General features: G+C 33.3%; 1 protein-coding gene across 2 annotated transcripts; it reads left to right on the top strand.

The window, feature by feature from the left end:
* Positions 1-556: 556 nt before the first annotated feature.
* Positions 557-19,842, top strand: LOC141447321 (triafestin-1-like). Of its 2 annotated transcripts, none has more exons than XM_074114754.1 (6): positions 557-687; positions 2,547-2,670; positions 14,157-14,284; positions 15,720-15,799; positions 16,614-16,718; positions 19,649-19,842. In XM_074114754.1, exons 1-6 carry the CDS (start codon positions 680-682, stop codon positions 19,771-19,773), a joined length of 570 nt encoding a protein of 189 aa, XP_073970855.1. In that variant the 5' UTR covers positions 557-679; the 3' UTR covers positions 19,774-19,842. The 2 variants fall into 2 exon arrangements, with proteins under 2 accessions (XP_073970855.1, XP_073970853.1); XM_074114752.1 differs by lacking the exon at positions 557-687 and adding an exon at positions 1,200-1,315.
* Positions 19,843-21,739: the final 1,897 nt, after the last annotated feature.

Raw genomic sequence — 21,739 nt, 5'->3', positions numbered from 1 at the left:
AATCGGGAGGTGTGTGTTACAAGCGCTAAAGATTCAAATATATCTCTTTTTTACAGAGAGCTGTTAATGCTTGTCTATTTTTTTTTTCAACTCAGTCTACAGCATTAAATTTAAAAGAATTACGTTGGCTGTTTAAGATGAGATGCGAACTGCTCTTTTGAATCGTACCCCTTGGGTTAACAGGGAGGTAGAATTGTGCTCACTATGCAATTAAAGGCCAGAGAGGACATAGTTTATTTTTTGGCCATCTGTCCTATCTTGGCAGAATTTAGAGTGCGACACCTCGGTGTTCGTTCTTTAGCTTTGCCTAATTTAAGAGAGCTTTTAAACTCTTCTTCTGTCTAAATGCTTGCTCTGCCTGGTTGTATAGATACCAATTAATTCATATATTATTTATTTTGCGACTGTAATTAATTACAATAAGCAAAAGAGATGGGAGATAAGGATGGCGCAAATGCACATGCACGCATATATATTATATACATACATGCGCACATGCATTTGCGCGAAAGAGGCGTGAGTGGAGTGAACGACGACCATCCAGTGATGGAAGCTGTTAGATCGCCACGTTAACAAGCTTTCACAGCAACCATCCTAGGAGGTCTGCGTTATGTGTTGAGATGATCGCGTGGCCACCGCCGTTTTATTCCGCGCAATTCAAGAATTTAATTATCAAATTATGATGATGTAAATTAATTTCATTTTTGTTTTTGAGGCTTTATTATTAATTTTCTCTTGACTTTTTCTATGAATGTTTATTAGTACTTTATGGAGGCAACTTTTCTTTATTGTTTTTATAAAATTATAGTGTTCTTTTTCCTTATTAATGGTGATTTTGGTTTTGTGCTATTCTCATTTCTATTGAGTCACTTTTTGTTTGTTTTTACTTAATTATAAAAAAAAGCACCTAACTTCCGGCTGACGTATTACGAAGCCGTATCCGCTTTGGTTTTTTTTCCATTCTATAGTTTGTCAATTAATTTCAATAAAGTGTCTTATTGTTATTATTGTCCCTACCTAATGTCCAGATTACCATCTGAACCGAGTCATGAATCTCAGTATTCTCAACGATTTTTCGTGTAATACATACAAAAAAAATATTATTGGTTTCATGCAAAAAAGATATAGGGTATCTAGGATATCTAAACGTAAAAAATCATTACAAAGTGGAAACCATCATTCATGATGGTGGTTGCATCAAGATTGGCAGATTGGCACACCCAAAAATTTTAGAGAGTAGTGGGAGTAACAAGTATAAATTATACCGGTCCTAACGAGTGAATTAACAGTAAATTCGGCATTTTACCATGGAGAAGTGAGTAGCAAAGATTTTATTAAATCAGTTATCATTGGCATTTTTTGGGTATCTATGAACTGATTTATTCCAAATATCATATTGATGATGTTTGGGCTGATTGTCATTTTCATAAATATATTCTAGCATTTTTTTTTTAGTGGAATGTTGTGGTCGAGATACTTCTCTAATATTATTCGAGCATTAAATAAGTTGCTAAAATTCCGAAATTAACAAAAGTCGAATGACTTATTTTTCGCGACTTTTTTATTTACGAATCGAACTGAACTCTTGAACGTTTTAATCTTCACGAAAGGCTTACCACTTTTGTTTGGATCGTTTTTCGAAAAATCGATTTTATGAGGGTTTACAGCTGAAACGTTTTTCTCTAATAGGGCCATTTTTTATATTTAATAGTCTTTCCAAAAATGTTTCTTTGAGTCAAATCTGGAGTCCTATTCGTCCCACCTGGAAGGCTACATTTCCATTGCGACCCATGTCAATGGGCGCAGAGGAACAGAAACGCTGATCTGCAAAATACCTACATGGTCGCTTGATTTCTTTCTAAATATTATGAACTAATTTATTTAGAAGTACTTACTTATTACACCTTGCCGTGTAGAGGTCATCACCTCCTTATCCGCTATACTCCTCACGTTCTAAGTGATTCCTCACGTCCATAATTTATCGTTCCATTCCCTCGCCAAGTCGCTGCTACAGATAAGACTCTGGTTTTCCTTTTTCTGTTTATTGTAATCTGTTTGACTTCGGTGGTGTGGGGGATTGTCACACAGTCCCTTAATGGAGGGATTGCCTCCTTTAGGTCTCTACACTTGCCCTGAGCACCTTCAAAATTTTGTAGGCGGTTAAACTCCTACTTCCTGAGACGGTCTGATAGCCTGACCAATTCAGGTTGGTATTCACAGTTGACCGATTAGATTACGCAGGGGGGCACCAAGAGCAGGCGATCCACTTCGCCCCTTATTCAGAAGTATGGCCATCCATTTTTTCTCTGAGAAAATAATGCACTTGAAAAACTACTGGAATAATGATAAAATATAATAAATAGATGTAGTACCTAATTAAAGAAGTTTATAAAGCCCTAATAGTATGTAGCATCACTTCATTTATTATCAAAATGTTTCAATTGATCGTTATTTAATGACATGGATTGGGTTTTAGAAACAGACCAAACTGAAAGATGGTCTGAGAGAACCTTTGGGCTTTCATTTATATTACATTATTTTTACAGACTTGTAGCAGTGATATTTTTGGGACTGGTGATGAGTACGATTGCTCAGCAACCACCTCAGAGACCTAATTTCCTTGCTCAATGTCAAAGCGTAACAGAAAAGTCAGGCTTTAATAAGGAACAGGTACCTCCGCAATTCTATCAAAAATAATAATATTTTTTTAAAAAAGTCTTCACAAATATTAACATTAATGAGTTAAGCGATTATAAAATCTAAAAATTTGGTTAATTTCTTTAAATTTTAAGTTCTACAATTTGAACAAAGTTGAGGTGATAACTCACAACTAGCTATTCGGAGATTCCCTATTGCTCGGTACCAGAAACATTATTAAAAGTGTAATCTTTTTCATTTACTAGATGGCAGAATATTAGTGGACGTACAGGAATTTGATTGACAAATCAATACTTACTAACATGAAGTGCTTAATAAATTTAGTAGAAAGTAAAAAAACACTACTTTTTTAGATTTGAAGTAACTAACATTATTAAATAAATAAATAAATAAATAAAAATAGCCTTTATTAATTCCAAAATAATAAATGAAACCAATTACATAAAAATTTCATTTAAAAAATAGAAAAATTTCTATTTAAATGTGTAGAAAAATTAATAACTAAAAAGAAATGAAAGTTTACACTTAATTAAATTGATATACAAAAGAACTAATCCACAAATAATAATAAAATAATTATAATAATAATATAATTGAAATAATAATATAATTGTAATAAACATAAGTTAAAACTTTATTTGGAATTAGGCCCATTTCTGGGCAAAGGCCTCTCCCATAGTTGCCTACTCCTCTCTAGACTTTGCTTTTCTACTAAAGTCCATGCCCGCTACTCCTTTCAGCTCATCGCGCCACCTCAGAAATTGTCTTCCTCTTCTTCTTTTCCTGTCGAAAGGGCACCATTCCAAGCAAGTTCGTGTCCACCTTTCATCTTCAAATCTACACAGATGACCAGCCCACTTCCATTTCATTTTTTTAGCTGTCATTACCACATCTGTGAGACAAGTCTTCTTTCTAATTACCGTTGCTCGGACTCTATCCTTCTTTTTTACACCTAGGATGCTCCTCTCCATCGCACGTTGTGTACAACGTAGACGTTGTTCATTTTTTCTCGTCAAAGACCAAGTCTGAGCACCATATAGAAGGCAGGGAGTTATGCAACTGTTGAACACTTGCTTTTTTATTTCCATGGTTAATGGGGCTTTAAAGACGTGCTTGAGTGACCAGAATTTTCTCCAACTGATGGAGATTCTCCTATTCACCTCCTGCGTGGTTCTATTTTGGAATGAAATTGTTTGTCCTAAGTATATACTTTCGGACACCCACTTGACTTCTTCTCCATTTATTGTTATGGCTGATTCTGGTCCGTTTGTCAGTAGCTTAGTCTTTTGGACGTTTATACCTAAACCTGCTTTTGACGCCTGCTGAAGGAGGTCCTCGATCATATTTGACAATTCCTCGGCAGAAGCAGCAAACAGAACTACATCGTCTGCAAACCGTAGATTATTCAGTTTTCTGCCATTGATTTTTATACCTAAATTTTCCCAATTTAGCTCTCTAAATACTTGCTCCAGTACTGCATTAAAAATATTGGGAGATAAGGGATCCCCTTGCCTTACTCCTCTTCCCATTTCAAATTCTGATCCAGTTCTATCCATTCTTACTTGAATCTTCGCATGAGAATATACATATCTTAGGATTCTTATATATTTACAATGCACCCCTTGTTTATAGAGAGCTTCATATATATAGCTGTGACGTACACTATCAAAGGCTTTTTGAAAATCAATTAATGCCATATATATTGTAATTCTATATTCTCTCGCTTTTTCCAGTATCTGGTTTATTGCTTGCAAATGATCTATAGTGGAGAACCCGCTACGAAAACCAGCTTGCTCTATCGATTGGTTCTCATTTAATAACACTATTAACCTGTTTTTCAAAGCCATCATAAATAATTTATAAAAATTTGAAAGCAAACTTATTGGTCTGAAATTATTTAAATCTTGCGTATTTCCCTTCTTTGCAATCAGTATAATGTTAGATTTGTCCCATTGTTTTGGCATCATTTCCGTTTCCAATATTCTATTAAATAATAGTGTCAGAGGTTTAAGAAGGATCGGTGCACTTAACTGAATTACTTCATTAGTTATACTATCTTCTCCTGGGGTCTTATCTTTCTTCAGCTTCCGGATACAAAACCGAATTTCTTCTTCCAAAAATTTCTCCACCACCATTTCATCCTCATCAAGGAATGACCGATTTTCCGACGTTGCATTAGGTTCTTTTTCAGAATATACTTCCCTAAAGAAAGAAGTAGCTTCATTTATTATATCAATTCTGTCTTGTAATGTATTATCGTTTTTATTTTTTAAACCAGTTACCCATTTTTTATCTGTATAAAGGAGCTTATTAACTTTTTTGATTGAATTGTTGCTTTCTAAAATCCTCTGTACCATATCATTATTCCACTTCTGAATATCCTGTCTTATATGAATTCTTGTTAATTTACAAAGTTGATTAGTCTCAATTTTCTCTTTTTTATTTTTATTCTTTTTGTTTCTCATTTGTTGTCTTCTTCTAATTAATTCCTTTGTTTTATCGGAGAGCTTTGAAATCTTCACCTTCTTGGTTTCCGGTTGATTATTAATTGTTAATTTGATTCCATTTTCTATATCATCATATAATGTTTGTACATCCACATCCGCAATAAAATCTTTCAGATCGAAACAGTTTGCTAAATTTATATTAAAGTTAACTTCTTCAAAATTTTTTTGAATTTGTAGAGTATGTTTAATAGGTACTGGTATAATTTTATCTAATTCTATGTTGCAGACAACTGGCCTATGGTCCGAGTAGAACTCAAAATTAGTCAAAACCTTATAATTTTGCACTATAGCTTTACTGTTTGTGAGGATAAAGTCGATTTCGTTCTTATATTGGCCGTCTGGCGACTGCCACGTCCATCTTCTTCCTCTCCTTTTCTTAAAAAAAGTGTTGACTATTCTCAACTGGTGTTGCTGACAGAAACGTAACAATTTCCAGCCTCTCTTATTTCGTCTACCTAGACCATAAATCCCCGCTACCTGATTTTCCTCTTTCTTACCCATACCTATTTGGCTATTAAAGTCTCCTATTACTAATAATCTACTTTGTGATTTCTTTTTAATATTCCTAATAGTTTCATCTAACTGGTTGTAAAAAAGTTCTATTTCATCTTCCTGTGCAGTGGATGTTGGTGCGTAAACCTGGATTATGTTTACTAATTTCCTGCTGCCTAGACTCATTCCCAAAACTGCAATTCTATCCGAGATTGGTTTAAAATATTTAATATTTTTCTTTAAATTTGCCTTAATTAGGAAGCCAACTCCATTTCTGCCCTTCTTAGTGCCATAATGATAAAAAATGTATCCACTTTTCCTAATAATAATGTTTTCTTTATCTCTTCTTATTTCTGATATACCAAGAATGTCTAGATCTGTTTTCAATAATGCATGCTCAAGCTCAACTAAACGATCCTCTGCAAGCAAAGTCCTAACATTAAATGTACCAATATTAATAGATGATTTAGCATATGATTTGTACTTATATTTTTGGGAGGATATGGTCTGACTCTCCCTCGGTGACCAGCCTTTCTGGGAGGTTGTTAATAAAGTTTCGTTCGATTCATGTCCGATATTGCCAATGTCGAGAAGCCGTGGGAGCCTAATTCCTTCTATTTCCTATTTAGTTTCTGTTTTCGTATTTTTAGTGTTTTTAGTGGAGTACACAGAACTTGAACTGCTTTCCGAATTCGTACGATCTCTGAAGAAAAATCCTAAATCCTTTGAACCTCTAGCCTCCTTGTCTTTCACTCTCTTTACTTTAATTTTTTCTGCACTCTGTTTTCCTCCCCTCTCTTTTTGAGGTGTACCACTTGAAGCTCGTCTTTTTTTCTTTCCGCTATACTCTCTTACTATTAGTTTATCATATACAATAATAGCAAATTTTCCCTTCTTCCTTTCCTCCAGCATCTGCTCTTTTAACTCCTTTCTCTTTTCAATAATCTCTTTAGGATAATCTTCTGAAATATAAAGGTCTTTATCTTTCAACTTGTTTTTATTTTTTAAAATCATTACCTTTTTTCTATATGTGGTTAGAGCGAATAAAATCGGCCTTATTTTGCCCTCAGCTCTTTTTCCTATTCTCCTTACAAAATCTATTTCCTCTTCCTTTATGTCCACCTTAACTTCCTCTTTCACTAAGTTCAAAATCTGTTTTTCTAACTCGAAGTAAGTATCATTCTTTATTTCCTCAAGACCATGCACTACTAAATTATTCCTCCTAATTTCCCTCTCCAAAAATGCATTTTTCCTTTCACATGTTTCAATTTTTTCAATAGTTTTATTCCAATTTTCTTCTAATTTATCTTTAATTTGATCTACCTTAACTTCTAATTCTTTCTTAATTTCATCTTTAAATTCTGTTAATAATCGCACTAATCTTGATTCATCCATAGTACGAGTATAATATTCGTTCTCAATCAGAATAAATGTTACAGTTAAATGTAGTTTGACCTACACTAATGTTTCTAACGTAAATAAACGATAGTATTCTGATGGACTGACCTTGATACTCAGAAGAGGTAGGTAGGTGAAGTATTGTACCTTAAACCCCACTCTTGCCACGCCTATAATCCCGCTGATCGCTGCGTTAATTTTATTAAAATTGAATAATTTCTTTCTTAAATTTCTCAGTAATTATTAGATAGTTTTTTTTTTCAGACTTCGCCAATTTAAACTTAAAATTTAGCACTGAAAGCGCACTTAATTTTATTTGAAAAAACCGACAATAACCACACTTTTTTAATTATTTTAAACATATACTACACTGAGATGTTTACTCCACCACAGCTCCACCACAGCTTATTACTTAGCAGTAAATAATTTCGAAGAAGATAATCTCAGCATAGTTTCCTTAAGATTGATTAAACTAAAATGCCCCAAATTAAACAATACTTAACAAAATCATTAACAACAACAAAGAGAAGATTTATTCATAATAAAATATGTGGGTATAATGTCGAAGGGAATTAAAGATTTAATCATTATAATAACTCTTCTTCTTTTTTTTTAAATCTTTTGTTGGAATTTACAACTGCAACGGTTGTTGCAACAAGCAAATAATAATAATAATAATAATAATAAGCTTTATTAAAAATATACAATTCCATATTACATAATTGAATTAACGTAAATTAAAGCGGTACTCTTGGTCAATAGACCATCAGAGGTGTTGACCTTGATTAAAACAAATACAACATAAATTACAAACTTTTATAAGGTATAAAATTAAATTTCAAATCAGAAGTAAACCATTACAAAACCTGAATAATTAATACAACATATAAATACTTACAAAATATAGAACTTAATTATTTTATTATTTTTTGTTTTTGTAGAAAAAATAGAACTATTAAACATACAAAATTATACTGACATTACTTTTAATTAGATTACTTTTGCGTATAAAATTCCTTAACTAATAATTGAATTCTCCTATCATAAACCGTCTGTAGCCACCCGCGATAATTATAAATTTATACAACGCCTGCCAATTTTTTCCGTTTAAATACAAAATAAATTCTTGATAATTTAAACTTTTCCTTTTGAAACACCTGTATCTAAATTCATTTAGCACGGGACAAACACCAACAAAATGATAGGTATTTTCTATTTGTCTGAGGTTACATAAAGAACAAAGCCATCGATCTTCACTTCTGTTTACTGCATAGTTCAGATTTAACATTTCCGATCTTGCCTTTATAATGGTACTCATCATATTTATATTCTTACTATTCAATGTAATATACGCATTCTTATCTAGATTCAAATTCACCTCTTTATACACTAAATGAAAATTGGACTTCTCCACTCTATTAAACAATTCATTACTAAATTCTAACTTAAAATAATTGATAACTTTTTTTAATTCACATTTTATATCGGTTTCTTTTAACCAATTTATATTAATTAGTCCTTGTTTACTACTTAATTCTACAAGTTTCGGATACCAGAAAATATTTTCTTTAATTATTTGTTCGGCAACAATTAATGGTAAACGGTGTTCAGGCATATGAAATACTTTATTCAAATAGTGCAAGTGCAGTTTCAATGTATACAAATATAAAGGGTCTCTTTTAGTCTCTATGTATAATACATAATCAGGCGTATTCTTTGGGAGAGCAAACAACTTCTTAATAAAAAATTTTTGTACATCCTCCACCTCCTTTATGTTATCAAATCCCCAAACCTGGGCTCCATAACTAATAATTGATCTGCTTACAGCCTCAAAAACTTTATACTTTGCTGCTAAATTAATATTCTTATTACCAATAAAAGTGCGCCATGTGGAATGCATCCCAAATTTTGCTATGGTCAATCTATCTTTGAAGTGTTTCTTCAAGGATAATTGTGGGGTGAGACCAACTCCAAGGTACTTATAGTAGTTGACGATTTCAATGTCTCTGCCTTGGTACGTCCATTTTTCTTTCCTAGAAAGTCTTCCTCCTTTGCGAAATACCATTACTTTAGTTTTACTTAAATTGATCTCCAAATTCCATAATAAGCAATATTCACTTAATCTTTTTATCAATCTTTGTAATCCATGAGGTTCAGTTGCCATCAAGACAATGTCATCTGCAAACATCAAACAATTTACTTTTCTATTTCCAATGTTAACACCGCCTTCGAGGAACTCCGGAAGATCATTAATGAAGTATGTAAATAAATTCGGTGATAATATACATCCTTGCCTGAGACCTACTTTAGAAACAAACATGTTCGTCAGCCCGTCTCTGGTCCAAACTGCAGATGACGTATCTTTGTATAAACTCTCTAAGATTTTTATAAATTTAGATGATATACCCATGGAATAGAGCTTATAGAAAAGTGCACTACGGTCAGGGGAATCAAAGGCCGACTTAAAGTCGACGAACAAAGTAAAAAGTTTACCCCTTTTGGGGGCTGTTTTTAACTTAATTATATTTAGAAAAGTAAATAAATTATCCACCGTTGCATACCCCCTCCTAAAGCCCGCCTGACATTCGTTTACAATTTTATTCTCTTCCGCCCAAGCTTGTAACCTGTTTTGCAATAATCCTACAAACAACTTAGAAACTGAGTCCATAAAACTTATACCCCTGTAATTAGCAACATCATTACAATCACCCTTTTTAAATAATGGAAAAATAATTGCATTCCCAAAACTATTAGGCAGCTCTGCGGTATTAAGTATATAGTTACATACATTTAATAATATTTCCAAATAATTTTTTGGACTATTTTTAAAAAATTCTGTAGGTATTCTATCAAATCCTGAAGCTTTGCCTGTCTTCGCTTTAACCAATACAGCCTCCAATTCTTCAAAACTAAAAGGAGAGTCCAGACTTTCCACACTTGTCAGTGGCGGAGCGTACAAGAAGGGCAACGCTTTTACTTCTTTATTCAAAAGCTGATCAAAATGATCCATCCATTCTCTGCTAGTTATCGTCCCACTACAGATTCTATATTTAGTCCTAAAAGTATTAGCAATTCTCCAAAAATCCCTAGCATCTTTAACTTGTTCAAACTTATTCTCAACAGATAAATAATAACCAGCTTTCTTCTCTTTACAAATCTGTTTATATCTAGCATTTGTTTCCAAATATAATTGTTTAATCCACATTAAATTGTTCTTTTTAAATAAATTCAAAAGCGCAAAAGATTTTTCTCTATATACCTTGCATTCTCTGTCAAACCAAGCACTTTCCTTTTCATACTTTACATTGCACTTGTTCTTACCCAACCATGCACATTCCTTAATTAAATTGGTTAAAAAATTTATCTTTCCCTGTGCACTTTTTAGCTTATCAAACTGTTCAAAACTTTTACTTGTAAGTTCCTCCAACTTAATTTTGAATAATGCATCATCATTTTTAGTCCACCTAATTTTAGGTAATAATGGTACTATTTCATCTTCATTTGTAATACAAGACAGACCCAAAGATAAACAAACAGGCATATGATCCGAGAAATTCTGACCAAGTACGTCAAACCTACATACATAATCCATTAGTTCCGAAGATACACAACAGATGTCATTTACTGAACAACCCTGAGCGCCAATATATGTAAATTCACCTAGTTTGTCACCTACTGTCCTGCCATTTAAAATAACCAACCCTTTGTCATCACACAAATTCAAAAACTCTTCTCCTCTATTATTAAGTTTATTATCTTTAGACATTCTTACAGCAACTACATTAGCATGGCTATTTAACAATTCTTCCGGCAGCAGCTGACAACTCCCAATTCTGACATTCATATCTCCCATAAGTATAAATCTTTTATTTTGATGACTATTTAGAATTACATTTGCCTCTTTAAAATCATTGACCCAAGTATTTACATTTATATACATTGGCATAATATAGAACTCGTCTTTGCCTGTTTGACATTGTATTAAATAACGATCATTAAGTCTGACAAATTTAAACATCCTGGTTATATAACTACATTTTCTTACACCCAATAAATAACCCCCCTTAGCCCTGCCGAACTTACTTATTCTTACAGCTGGTATCCACCTTAAATCATAATCTATAAAATAATTTTCAAATAAAGTATAATCCTTTTCTTCTACAAATGTTTCTACTAACAGAAAAATATCATAATTTTTTATAAATTTAAAGAACAAAACATCATATAATTTATTTTTTAATCCCGATATATTGAACGCTAAAATAGTAATAGAACCCCTATTTACACGTTTATCGTTTACTTTTTCCTCTGGGAGTTTTTTGAATCAACCTCCATTATTTTATCATCCTTATTTTCCATTAAATATTCATTAATAAGTTGAATGTCAGTAGCGTTTTCAGTAACAAACCCTTTTTGTTGGTCCCAGAAAAATTTCTTATCACGAAATATTATAAATCCATTTCCCACAAACACTCTTTCCTCCTTATTTTTTATCTTGATTCTTCTTCTTAAATCCAACAACTTATTTCTAGTTACCCGTTGTTCATATGTCAAATCACGTGATACCCAAATTCCAGTATTTTTCAATTTTTTGGCATTATGGAGAATTGTATAAACATCATTAATCTGCATAAATTCAACCACAAAAATATTTTTGCCTAAATCATAAATTCTACCCATTTTTGGTTCTTGAATTCCAAAAGTCGTAATACATAGTTCTCTTATCTTACCTTCCACATCATTTCCATCACTTGCAGGCAACCCTTTAAAAACTAAATTTTTATTTTTACTTTTCCTCATTAAATTTTCCACGTTCTTACACAGAATCTCATTTTGTTTCTCTAAATTCGCAATTCTACATTTCAAATTTTCATTTTCATTTAAAACTACAGCAATTTCACCTTTCAATCTATCAAAATCCTCTTTTTTTGGAAGATCTTTAAATTTCTCCTCAAACAAACGACTAATTTTAATTAATAATCTTTCCTCATTAAAAGTCTTATCTTCCACAGACATTATCGTTAGAATAGATTTTTTAAATTCTCTTTGTTCCGGTGACGTAAAACTTCTCCGTCTCTTATTTGTACTAGAATCTTCAATGAATGTATTCTCAACAGACATATAACAAATAATTAAAACGAACCTTTAGTCTAGTCTCAGTTACTATTTACAATAACAATAACAATAAAGTACATACGCGTGCGTGTATAGAGCAGCCGGTATTGTTCTCCTCAAAGCTCTTCCCCCACCACTCGCTGAATTCACAAATTTATTATTAAATTTTCAATAAGAATTCACTATTTTCTCACTTTTATCAAATGTTTCAAAAATAGATTTATACACAATTTACACCACAGTATTTCACACTATCACTGTGCCAAAATTCTATTAAATTCAATCGCTATTACCGCTGAAATAAACGAATTTCAACAGAGCAGTTTCTACACAACCTCACGCTTCAAACGCTCAGGGTCAACTACAACAAGCAAATGTGGTACCTGATAGAAAAAATACGTGAAAATCACGAGTGGAGAAGGCACCCAGCGGTGTCACTCCAGTAACGTGCTTTGCTCTCACGATAAGAGTAGATCACGAGGGCCATCTTCTCTTCAATCTCCTTGAAGGATTACCTGGTATTGCGAAAGAAGATAGGTGTTCTATGAGAGGGTTAGGATGAGCTGCTGTAGAGGAATGAAATTTGAGAAAACGAGTGTTAGCAAGATCTGTAATGAAAGGGATTTTGAGGATAGTGAGGTTAGATACATAGAACGGAGAGTTAAGAAGTTTTCGAAGTTTTTTTGGACTGTAATGCCTGGAGGCGTAGTGAGTTGGAACACTTAGTCGATCCCCATACTTCGATGCCGTATGACCAAATAGGTCGCAGTAAAAGTAGATATAAGTGTCTTTTGTAATGAATTTTGTTAAGTTTCGAACGTTTGTCAAGTAGTCTGGCGAGAAGTAACTCTTTAAATTAAATTAATATATTAATTACATTATCACGGATTAAAAAATATTACTAACTTGCATTATGTTGTTCAGATTTATTGTTTCTTCAATTCTTGAATAACTTGGATAACTTCTTGGATATTTTTTTACGAAAATTACAATATAATTGGTATTTGATGAAAGTACGTGTTAGATAATAGACCTCACTATGAACACAATGAACAACGTTGATCAGTGTTCCATTCATAAGCAGTTAAAAAAAATAATAAATTATAATTTCTTTAGAAGGTCGAACGCTCAGCTGCCTTACCATTTTTATTCTGTCGAAGTACTTTAACTAACGTAAGGTACCTCTGTAAGTGATTTTTAATGTAAATATTGTTTTAATTTAATATAAATCGGTCATAGGATGATCCTGTTAATGTCCCACTGGGGGCAAAAAATCCCTGTTTTTATTAATCAATTTTCCTCCGTGTTGTAATAATAGAGAAGGATCCTGTTCCGTCCAGAGTCATAATAATCGGTTTTAACTATTTAATCCTCTTAATTGATAAACCCAATTATAAGTATTTTATCCCTCAACTGGCATCGTCGAGTCAAATTTTGTTGGAATAGATTATAAACATCTACCCTTCTCTGAATTCTCTTCTTACATCCTCACCAACAATCGACCAGACAAATCAGTTGTTCTTGAGCAGTGAAAGTAAATAAAAATTTTAGGTTTTGTGTCAAATTTGACCCGACAATACCATTTACGTTATAACTTGTTTTCTTAATATTTTTTATTTTTATGTTTTTGAGTTTGTTTTCGGTTCTAGTTTTTAATATTATTCTATAATATTAAATATTAGAAGCGGACTTTCCTATTTTGTACATAAGGTCATCTTTCTAATTATCGGCTGCTGTCACTTCTCGATAATCTACATTATGAATATTGATATTCTTCTTTATTCACAGATTAGATTCTAAAACATGCCGTAATTATACATGAATGCCAACTGTTAGCGTATCAATGCATTTTTTTTTTCCTGAATCAATGCATCCCAGCCAAATTTCAGTTTTAAAGTTCGATATAAGTTCAAACCCTCCTGAAAATAGGAATTCAATTCACTAAGCGTTTTCTAATTTGACGGTACTAATTTTCAAATATATTAGTTTTTCAGTGGAGATTGGTTTGTGACTCATGCTAAGGATGGAACTGAGTCAACTCTGTGTCGCAAATATACAACTTCAGTAAATTCAGGTGGCAAATCAGTAGTTCAATATGGATATAACAGATATGGGTAACTATTTCTGTTCGTTTAACATGAGTGATTTATATATTTAATCCGAAAATTATAAGGAACAATAACATTATCTACACTTTAATCTAAGACAAAATGCCGAGAAGCGATTAATTTCTGCTCGAGCTTGTCTCCTTGCCATAAGTATGTATTTTCTTCAGACAAATGAAGAAAGAAAAGAATAACATTATTCCGATCCCTCTTTCTTTGGTAAATAAGCGTTACGAAGATAAAACTGAGATTGTTAATAAAATTTGGTAATATACTACTACTGGCAACAATTGCTTCTAGTAATAACTACAATTTCTACTGTATTTGAAAAGAAAACACTGTCCGAAGGCCGGTAGTACACTAAAAAAAGCTTCGAGAGCCGATGACTTTTGATTTTAATGCTTTTTATATAAAAAATGTTGTACAGCTTAATTAAAATAAATAAATAGATGCATTCCTTGGAAACTAGCTCATAAAAAAGAAGACCAAATTTTAAATTCCTGACTACCTCTACTTAAATGTTTAGTATACAATGCTTTCTTCGAATAAGAAGGAACCTTTCGTTGACAAGAGTAAGGCCAATCCCTTGCTTTCTTACTACCTGAAATTCATTCCGCGAGAAGTTTTCGATTCTATTACCATGCACCAATAGCCTAATTTCTTTTAGTTTAATGTTCTTACTTCTTCACTGTCTCTCTTTTATAATATTCTTCTTACATATTGTAAAACGGTGGGATTTTTAGGGATGATTTCTTCGCTATTTTTTTTCGGGGAGGCTAGATTGACTTCCTTGTCCATCCTCTAAATACAGACAACCCATTGTGATCTGACACTAGATGAATGTCTTCCTCTATGCTCACCCAAGAAGGCTTGCTCCAAACACAATTATCATTTATTTAAAAAAACTTCTACACCCTCGAAGAGGTGATAAATTTAGCACTATTTGTGCTGCTTGACCGAATAAGCAAGTCTAGTTTAGAGTGGATTTTATTTGTTAACGTTGGTTGTGTTAAATGTGATTAATAAGAGTTATCTCAGTGATGGGTAAAAAAGAAAAATCGGAACTCCTTCTCTGTTTGGTTAGAAGATTATAAGCTGAGAGATGATTTGTCCTCTCATATTTTTCGTTAACGGATTGTGACTATTATATTGATTGTTTCGTCTCATTTAAAATGAAATCGATAGGTTCAATAAAGGGTTAAAACTTCACTTTGGTTAGCTCCAAGCGGATTACAGATAAGTTCTCAGTAACGACAAGTGCATCATGCGCAATACGTGTTTCCAAGTAGACAATAATGTTATGATAAGAGATTAAAACTTCATAACGCAGGCTTCAATTTAATTACAGATAAGGGCTGTGAATATTTATCCTTGTTCTGACATTTATAAACATTATATAAAATTTGGTTTGTGCTAACTGCACTTAAATTCTTTGTTTTTATAGTAAAGAGCGTAAAGTCTCCTGCACTCAAAAAAATGAAAATAGCCAAGCTCCATATATCTTTGATTGCGAAGTAAAAGAAGGTAAGTAAAAAACCAGTACGTCCTTAATGGTTTTTTATAGAATAAAAATAACAATAACAAGGCTTTTCGTTTTGTTAGGCACTAAGAGCGTAATGCAAATATGTAATTTGTTCCGAAGTTTCCTGGCTGCCCCTTTCTAGATTTTCTGATCGTCAGGTCCTCAGACTTGAGTAGCATTTCCAGTATTCAAAAAAGGAAATACCCACCAACAGTGAATGATTTATAAACTTTTCTTTCATGTCTGACTCAATAATTTCTCTCATAACTCTAACAAATACTCATTTAACATTCCAACCGGGTTCTCTGTTCTCACACTATATACTGGTTTTATTCTGCAACAAGATTACGCAGTAGGGAAGGGATTTGCTCAGTGGTTAGCATATACAGGATTCCAACGCATATATTCTGGGTTCGAATCTAGCTGCTGGCTTCATAGATTTTCATTTCATAGAGCTTCGCTATTGTTGTCTGTGAACGAGAGAACACTGTTTTCGAAGGGTGGCAGTGACATTGGAGCTCCAGGCTCCAATGACGTCAGATGTTTACGCACCTTAAATAAATAAAAAGAGATTATGCAGTGCTGTCTCCACAGACTTACCTTGCTTGTATGCATATTGATTGTTATACGTATAAGGTAATAGTTGAACCATAAATTTTTAAACGAAGTAGGACTTATAGCCCTTGGTTTAAAAAAAAAATTGGTTCTGAAAACTATATCTTTTTATTAAAAAAAGAAGTTGACTCTAATTTCTGGCAGTATTTAAAAAACAATCCGAGTACATTTACAAAAATAATCAATAGTTTTTTATTTCAGATGAACAAACTGTATTAAAATACGAAGTACAAAAGACAATACTTGAAACAGATGGAAATTCTGCTTTACTTTATAGATGTCTCCAGGTTGGGACCCAATATATAGGTGATAATAATTTTATTGTATTCTTTAAGTTATGATATAAATTGCACTTCACTACTGTAATGGGTTCAGATGACTTGAAGAGGAGGTTTATGATGCGGGAATTAGTTAGAGATTTGATAGATAGATAAAGAGTTGATATTCGGAAAATAAATATATATATTTTAACAATAATTTAGAATGATTTAAATTGTAACTAGAATGCACAACTATAACGACGTTGAATAGATATATGTTTAAACACTTAGATAGGGACGCGCTCGCGGTGTAACTCGCTGGTAGAATCTTGAGGTTACGGTGGTAAAAATCTGAAGAATAATCATCGACTGAATGCCCCACTTCCTGTAGAGAGACCATATATAGCCCTCACCACACATTGACAAGTCTTGTAATTACGGGTCACACTCAAACATCTCTTGCCGTGTGTTGACCCTAGTCTTGAATAGGCCGGTGAAAGGTGTTGGATGTTGTCAAAGGGCTGTAGCCAGGTAGTCACTGTATACTGACCGTATAATGACCCTTTTGAAAGCGGTGTGTCTTTGGCGGGCGGTCCCTTTTGCCCGTGCACTGACCGCGGCACTTGACCTAAGTACTAGCGTCTGACTGGCACCACTAGTTATAATTTTTATAATTAAAAATTATATTTTTTTCTTCTGTTATCACATCACACTACCAATTTATTCTTTTAAACAAAGAATGCACAATGACTAGAACATTACCAATTAAAAGCTCATTTAAAATCGCTCCCTTAGCAAAAAGTTACTAAAGCTCATGTTCTTGGAGATGCAAGAATTTAGCGTATCGAAATCCATACAGAAATTTTACAAATATGATGGAAGAGAAACAAACACCACAAGCTATGTCTTAGATTTTAGATTTTGAACGGCGGGACGGGACCCATGCCCCACGGCACCGCAGCCACCAGAGGCTTATTGTGCCTTCCCCTTAAGTTTAGTAGATGAAACCTCCCCTTCTAAGAAGGTTGAGGGCTTTCCCTACCAGTTCCTTCTGCGCTATAATCTCCTTCGGTCTCAAGGTACCAAAGATATCGTAATCGATTGCAACGCAATCGAATAATAGGTGAGAGGCCGTTTCTTCCTCTTCCTGGCACAATCTGCACAACGGTTCTGAGCTGATAAGCCCTATCTTGTGCAGGTGCTTTCTGAACCTACCATGCTCTGGTGAATAGGCCTGCAACCAGAGTAATCTGATTTCTGCCCAAGCCCAGAGTCACTTTGGTTCTTTGTTTGCACAACAAGGGCATAACACTCTTACAATGCTTTGACCCCAGGAAGCATCATCCACTACTTTTCATGTTCTCTCCAGATCCAATCTCTGAGAGCAGCACGCACCCCTAGTGATTCCCAGGACTGGTTCCGGGCCAAAGAAAGGAGAACTAGCTCCATTCCTGGCCAACTGATCAGCTATTTCATTCCCCTTAATCCCCACATGGCCTTTTTTACATTCCCAAATCAGGGAAGAGGTAGTTCTGAAGAAAGAGAGGGCCTTCAGTGCCGCTTGACTGTCCGAAGAAATGCAAATCTCCCTATTTCTAAGATTCAATCGCAGATTTTCCTCAAGTTTTAATGGCTAAGACCTCGGCCTGAAAGAAGGTGGCAGATCTCCCAAGAGTACTCTCAATGAGTATCTTAGGTTTAGCCCCACACACTCCAGCTCCGGTCCCTTTAAGCTATGTCTTAAAGCTGGCTATACTTTACTTTCTAAATTCCATCATACTATTTTATTGTGCCACCTACAGTTAAGTACAAATTTAGTCTTTATCTTTCAGATGGGCACCAATCGTTAATGTAATCGTAAACCCTAATATTTGTACTCAATCCCTTCTTTTACATTGATCTCTTACTCTTTATGTGGATAGATAGAACAACCCTTTTAATTGGTAAATAAAAATAAACAATCCACACATCTTATAGAAAAACACAAAAACATATTGGCATAGTGAAACAACCTCTGCTACCAGTCGAGTTAAAAAATATTTTCTTATTCGCTACTGCACTTGAAAAGTATTTATTTCCTAAAAATGAATCATTGTTATGGTTTACTGTTGTAATAAATATGCAAGATCATAGAATACAGATCAATTCACTTATTTAGACAACAAGTACTATATAATTACGTTTAGTATTCCCTTAATAAAAATATATATTAGGATTCAGCTAAATGATGGTTATACAAATTATTCAATTTATGCCAATAAGTAGTTCCACATATTACCCTTTTTCTATAAATACCTTGCTAAATAATTGTAGAGTTACTGGTTTGATTATTTTTTTCGAGGCTGATTCATTAATCCAAGGAAAAGAAAGAATAAGGCCAATAATGTTTTCAGTCAATAATTTTAATTCAGTCATAATTTGTTGTTTGTATTAATGCCAAGCTTTCGACCTAGGGGCTAGGTCATCTTTGAATTTGGTGATTAAAAAAATAGTGTACCTCAGTTATTTATCTAATACTGATTAACATTTGTAATTTCTTTTACTTAAAATTAGTGGTTAACACCTCCGCAATATGTTTTAAAACCCTGCAGACCAAACTGACTGAAGATATCAAAAGCTTGGAATTAAAACAAATGAAAAAATTATGACTAAAATCGGCAACAATCATTCTTCCCCTTTCTAAATAATACAAAATGCACATCCAAGGGTTTGTCCTTTAAAGACGAATGCTGCGAAAAAAGATATTATGACAAATTTCATAATTAACTGAGCAATTAAAAAATCTATAAAATTCCAAATTCTGGCGATTGAAACACCAACCCAGAGTGATATTTAAGTACAGGTTTTTTTTTAATGCTCAAAAATGAGTTCACTAATACTTGTAAGAAACAATTTATATGCAAACTAAATAATGAAACTCCTAATATTTTAATGAAAATCTATTTTTGTAGCTCAAACATCCCTGCTTTTTTTCAGATACTTTTCTGGTATTAAATCGAGATGCGGGAGGAGCAGTTTCTCAGGATGTAAAAAATGCAATATCAGCACAAAATGTGAATTTTGAAAATCTCCTTACCAGGACAAGTTATTCTTGTACATAGTAACTAACCACCTAATATGTGAAAATGTAGAAGACAATATTTTAAATAAATTGATGTTCTGATGCGAAACATTCATGATTCTGCTTACTTGTAACTATTTGTCTTCAGTCTTTTGGTAACCCTTGAATACTTCTTCTACTGCATAGTAAACCAAACTTTTTTTTGGCCTGGCTAAGCTGCATACCTCAGGTTTGAATTGATTTCTAGGATACTTTAAGTTTGCTGTATTATATTCGGAGTCTAATTATTTTAATGAAGTAATTGGTGCATAAACAGCACAAACACCCAATCACACCATTTAATACTTACACCTGCATTTCTACGCATTTCAAAACTCTAATGTTGAAAAGTCTCTCTCAGCTGTAATCTATTTTAGTATGTTCTTTGAACGTTCAGTTCGTACTCAGGGAAAAATGTAATTACAATGATCATATATTAGCTTAATTCATCGGCAAACTAAATCAGTGGGCTCTTTTGTAATTTGTCGTAGAAATAATTGTGATCGCTTTTGTTCTGTGAAATTTGATTCGGTTGTACGATTGTTATCTCCACTGTACTTTCTTTGAGCTAGAGAAATGCCCAGGGATTCACAACTAAGTCGTGGGGCATATTTGGATGCTGGGATTTCTCCTACCTTCACCATGGACCTCTTTGAAGCTCAGCTTTTAGCATTGAATGTTTACGTAGTGTGCCTATTATGCATACAGGAAATCTTACACAAAATTTACTTTCCAACAACTGCCCTTTCCTAGTGGTTAGCCGATTGTTCAAACGATTTAATTTTCTGTTCTTCCTTTGTCTTCGAATGAATTATTATTATTATTGTCTTTATTTTATATATGTACAAACAGAAACTACAACTTTTTACAAAGAAAGATAAACTATAAAGACTGGCTACAGGGTCAAAGACCGTCAGAGGAATCGTACTATTTCAAATTAAAAATAACATACATAAACAGAAACAAAAACCCACATTTTGAGTTACATGAAGGCTAGAATTTTTGGCAGTTTGTGGTCAGGAAGGCCCAGAATTAGGTCGATAGAGTTTAAAGGGCACTAATTCTACCATTAAGGTCGCCGGTTAATATACTTTTCTTATTATAATTTACATAAATAAACTCATACATCTCTGTAAAATCTATTTCTCAAGAATTACAATTAAGATAAATTGGGTAGACCTAGGCAGTTTCTCTCGTACTTAATTTAACACTTAATAAATTCTTACAGAAATCTACTGCTTTCAAATACATAATTCTGTTTATACCAAACACGCACCCTCCTAATGCTCTTCCAAATTCTGAGTCTTTTCTTTCCAGAACCCAAAATCGTGCGAAAGTCATTACAGAAAATTCCAAATTCCTCTTGATTCATGAGTGTTGTATATCAAAATGTGTAAATGCCGTGGTTGCTAGTTATTTTTAACATTGGTTCTTCATTGGTCCTTCCGTTCCATAGGAATCTCCCCCTTCATCCTTATCTTGAATATTTAACTTTCGTCTAAATTTATCCAGTTTCTGTCTTACTTGCGCTTTTTCCTCATCCGATTTACTATTCTAGATATACTAGTAGTACGGTCTATTCCTCCAATATGTGCGCTTTTCTTATTAGTCTCTGGTGGGGAAATTGATAAAAATCGTTTTTTCGAAGAATCAGGCATCAGAATATCTTTTATAATCAACCTATCTTGTACTTGATTACAGCGTATTTTCCCGATTGTCGAGCCTCCAGTAATTTGGGACGTAGCGCCTTGCGGATCTCTACAACCTTTTTTGGAAAATCTTCGGATATTGACAAATTTGTGCCTTTCAATTTTGGACTATTTTTAAGTATGACCAACTTCGTCCGAAATTGGCTAAGTCCAATTAAGATGGGCCGTGCTTTATTTTCCTGATATTTTCCGATTCTTTCTATAAAATCAAAATCCATCACACCCAAATTTAAATCCAACTTTTCATTTAAAAATTGA

This window comes from Rhodnius prolixus, unplaced genomic scaffold (assembly GCF_049639745.1).
Source record: "Rhodnius prolixus isolate KJV_2025 unplaced genomic scaffold, Rpr scaffold_7, whole genome shotgun sequence".
NCBI classification, from domain to species: domain Eukaryota; kingdom Metazoa; phylum Arthropoda; class Insecta; order Hemiptera; family Reduviidae; genus Rhodnius; species Rhodnius prolixus.
Note: the sequence above shows the minus strand (reverse complement) of the source record. Positions and strands in the feature narration are given on the sequence as shown.

Bases quoted from the DNA above. Each gene is read 5' to 3' on its own strand.
- LOC141447321 (XM_074114754.1), top strand. The intron at 14,285-15,719 runs GTAACTATTTCT...TTGTTTTTATAG, and splicing joins TATGGATATAACAGATATGG to TAAAGAGCGTAAAGTCTCCT. The intron at 15,800-16,613 runs GTAAGTAAAAAA...TTTTTATTTCAG, and splicing joins TGATTGCGAAGTAAAAGAAG to ATGAACAAACTGTATTAAAA.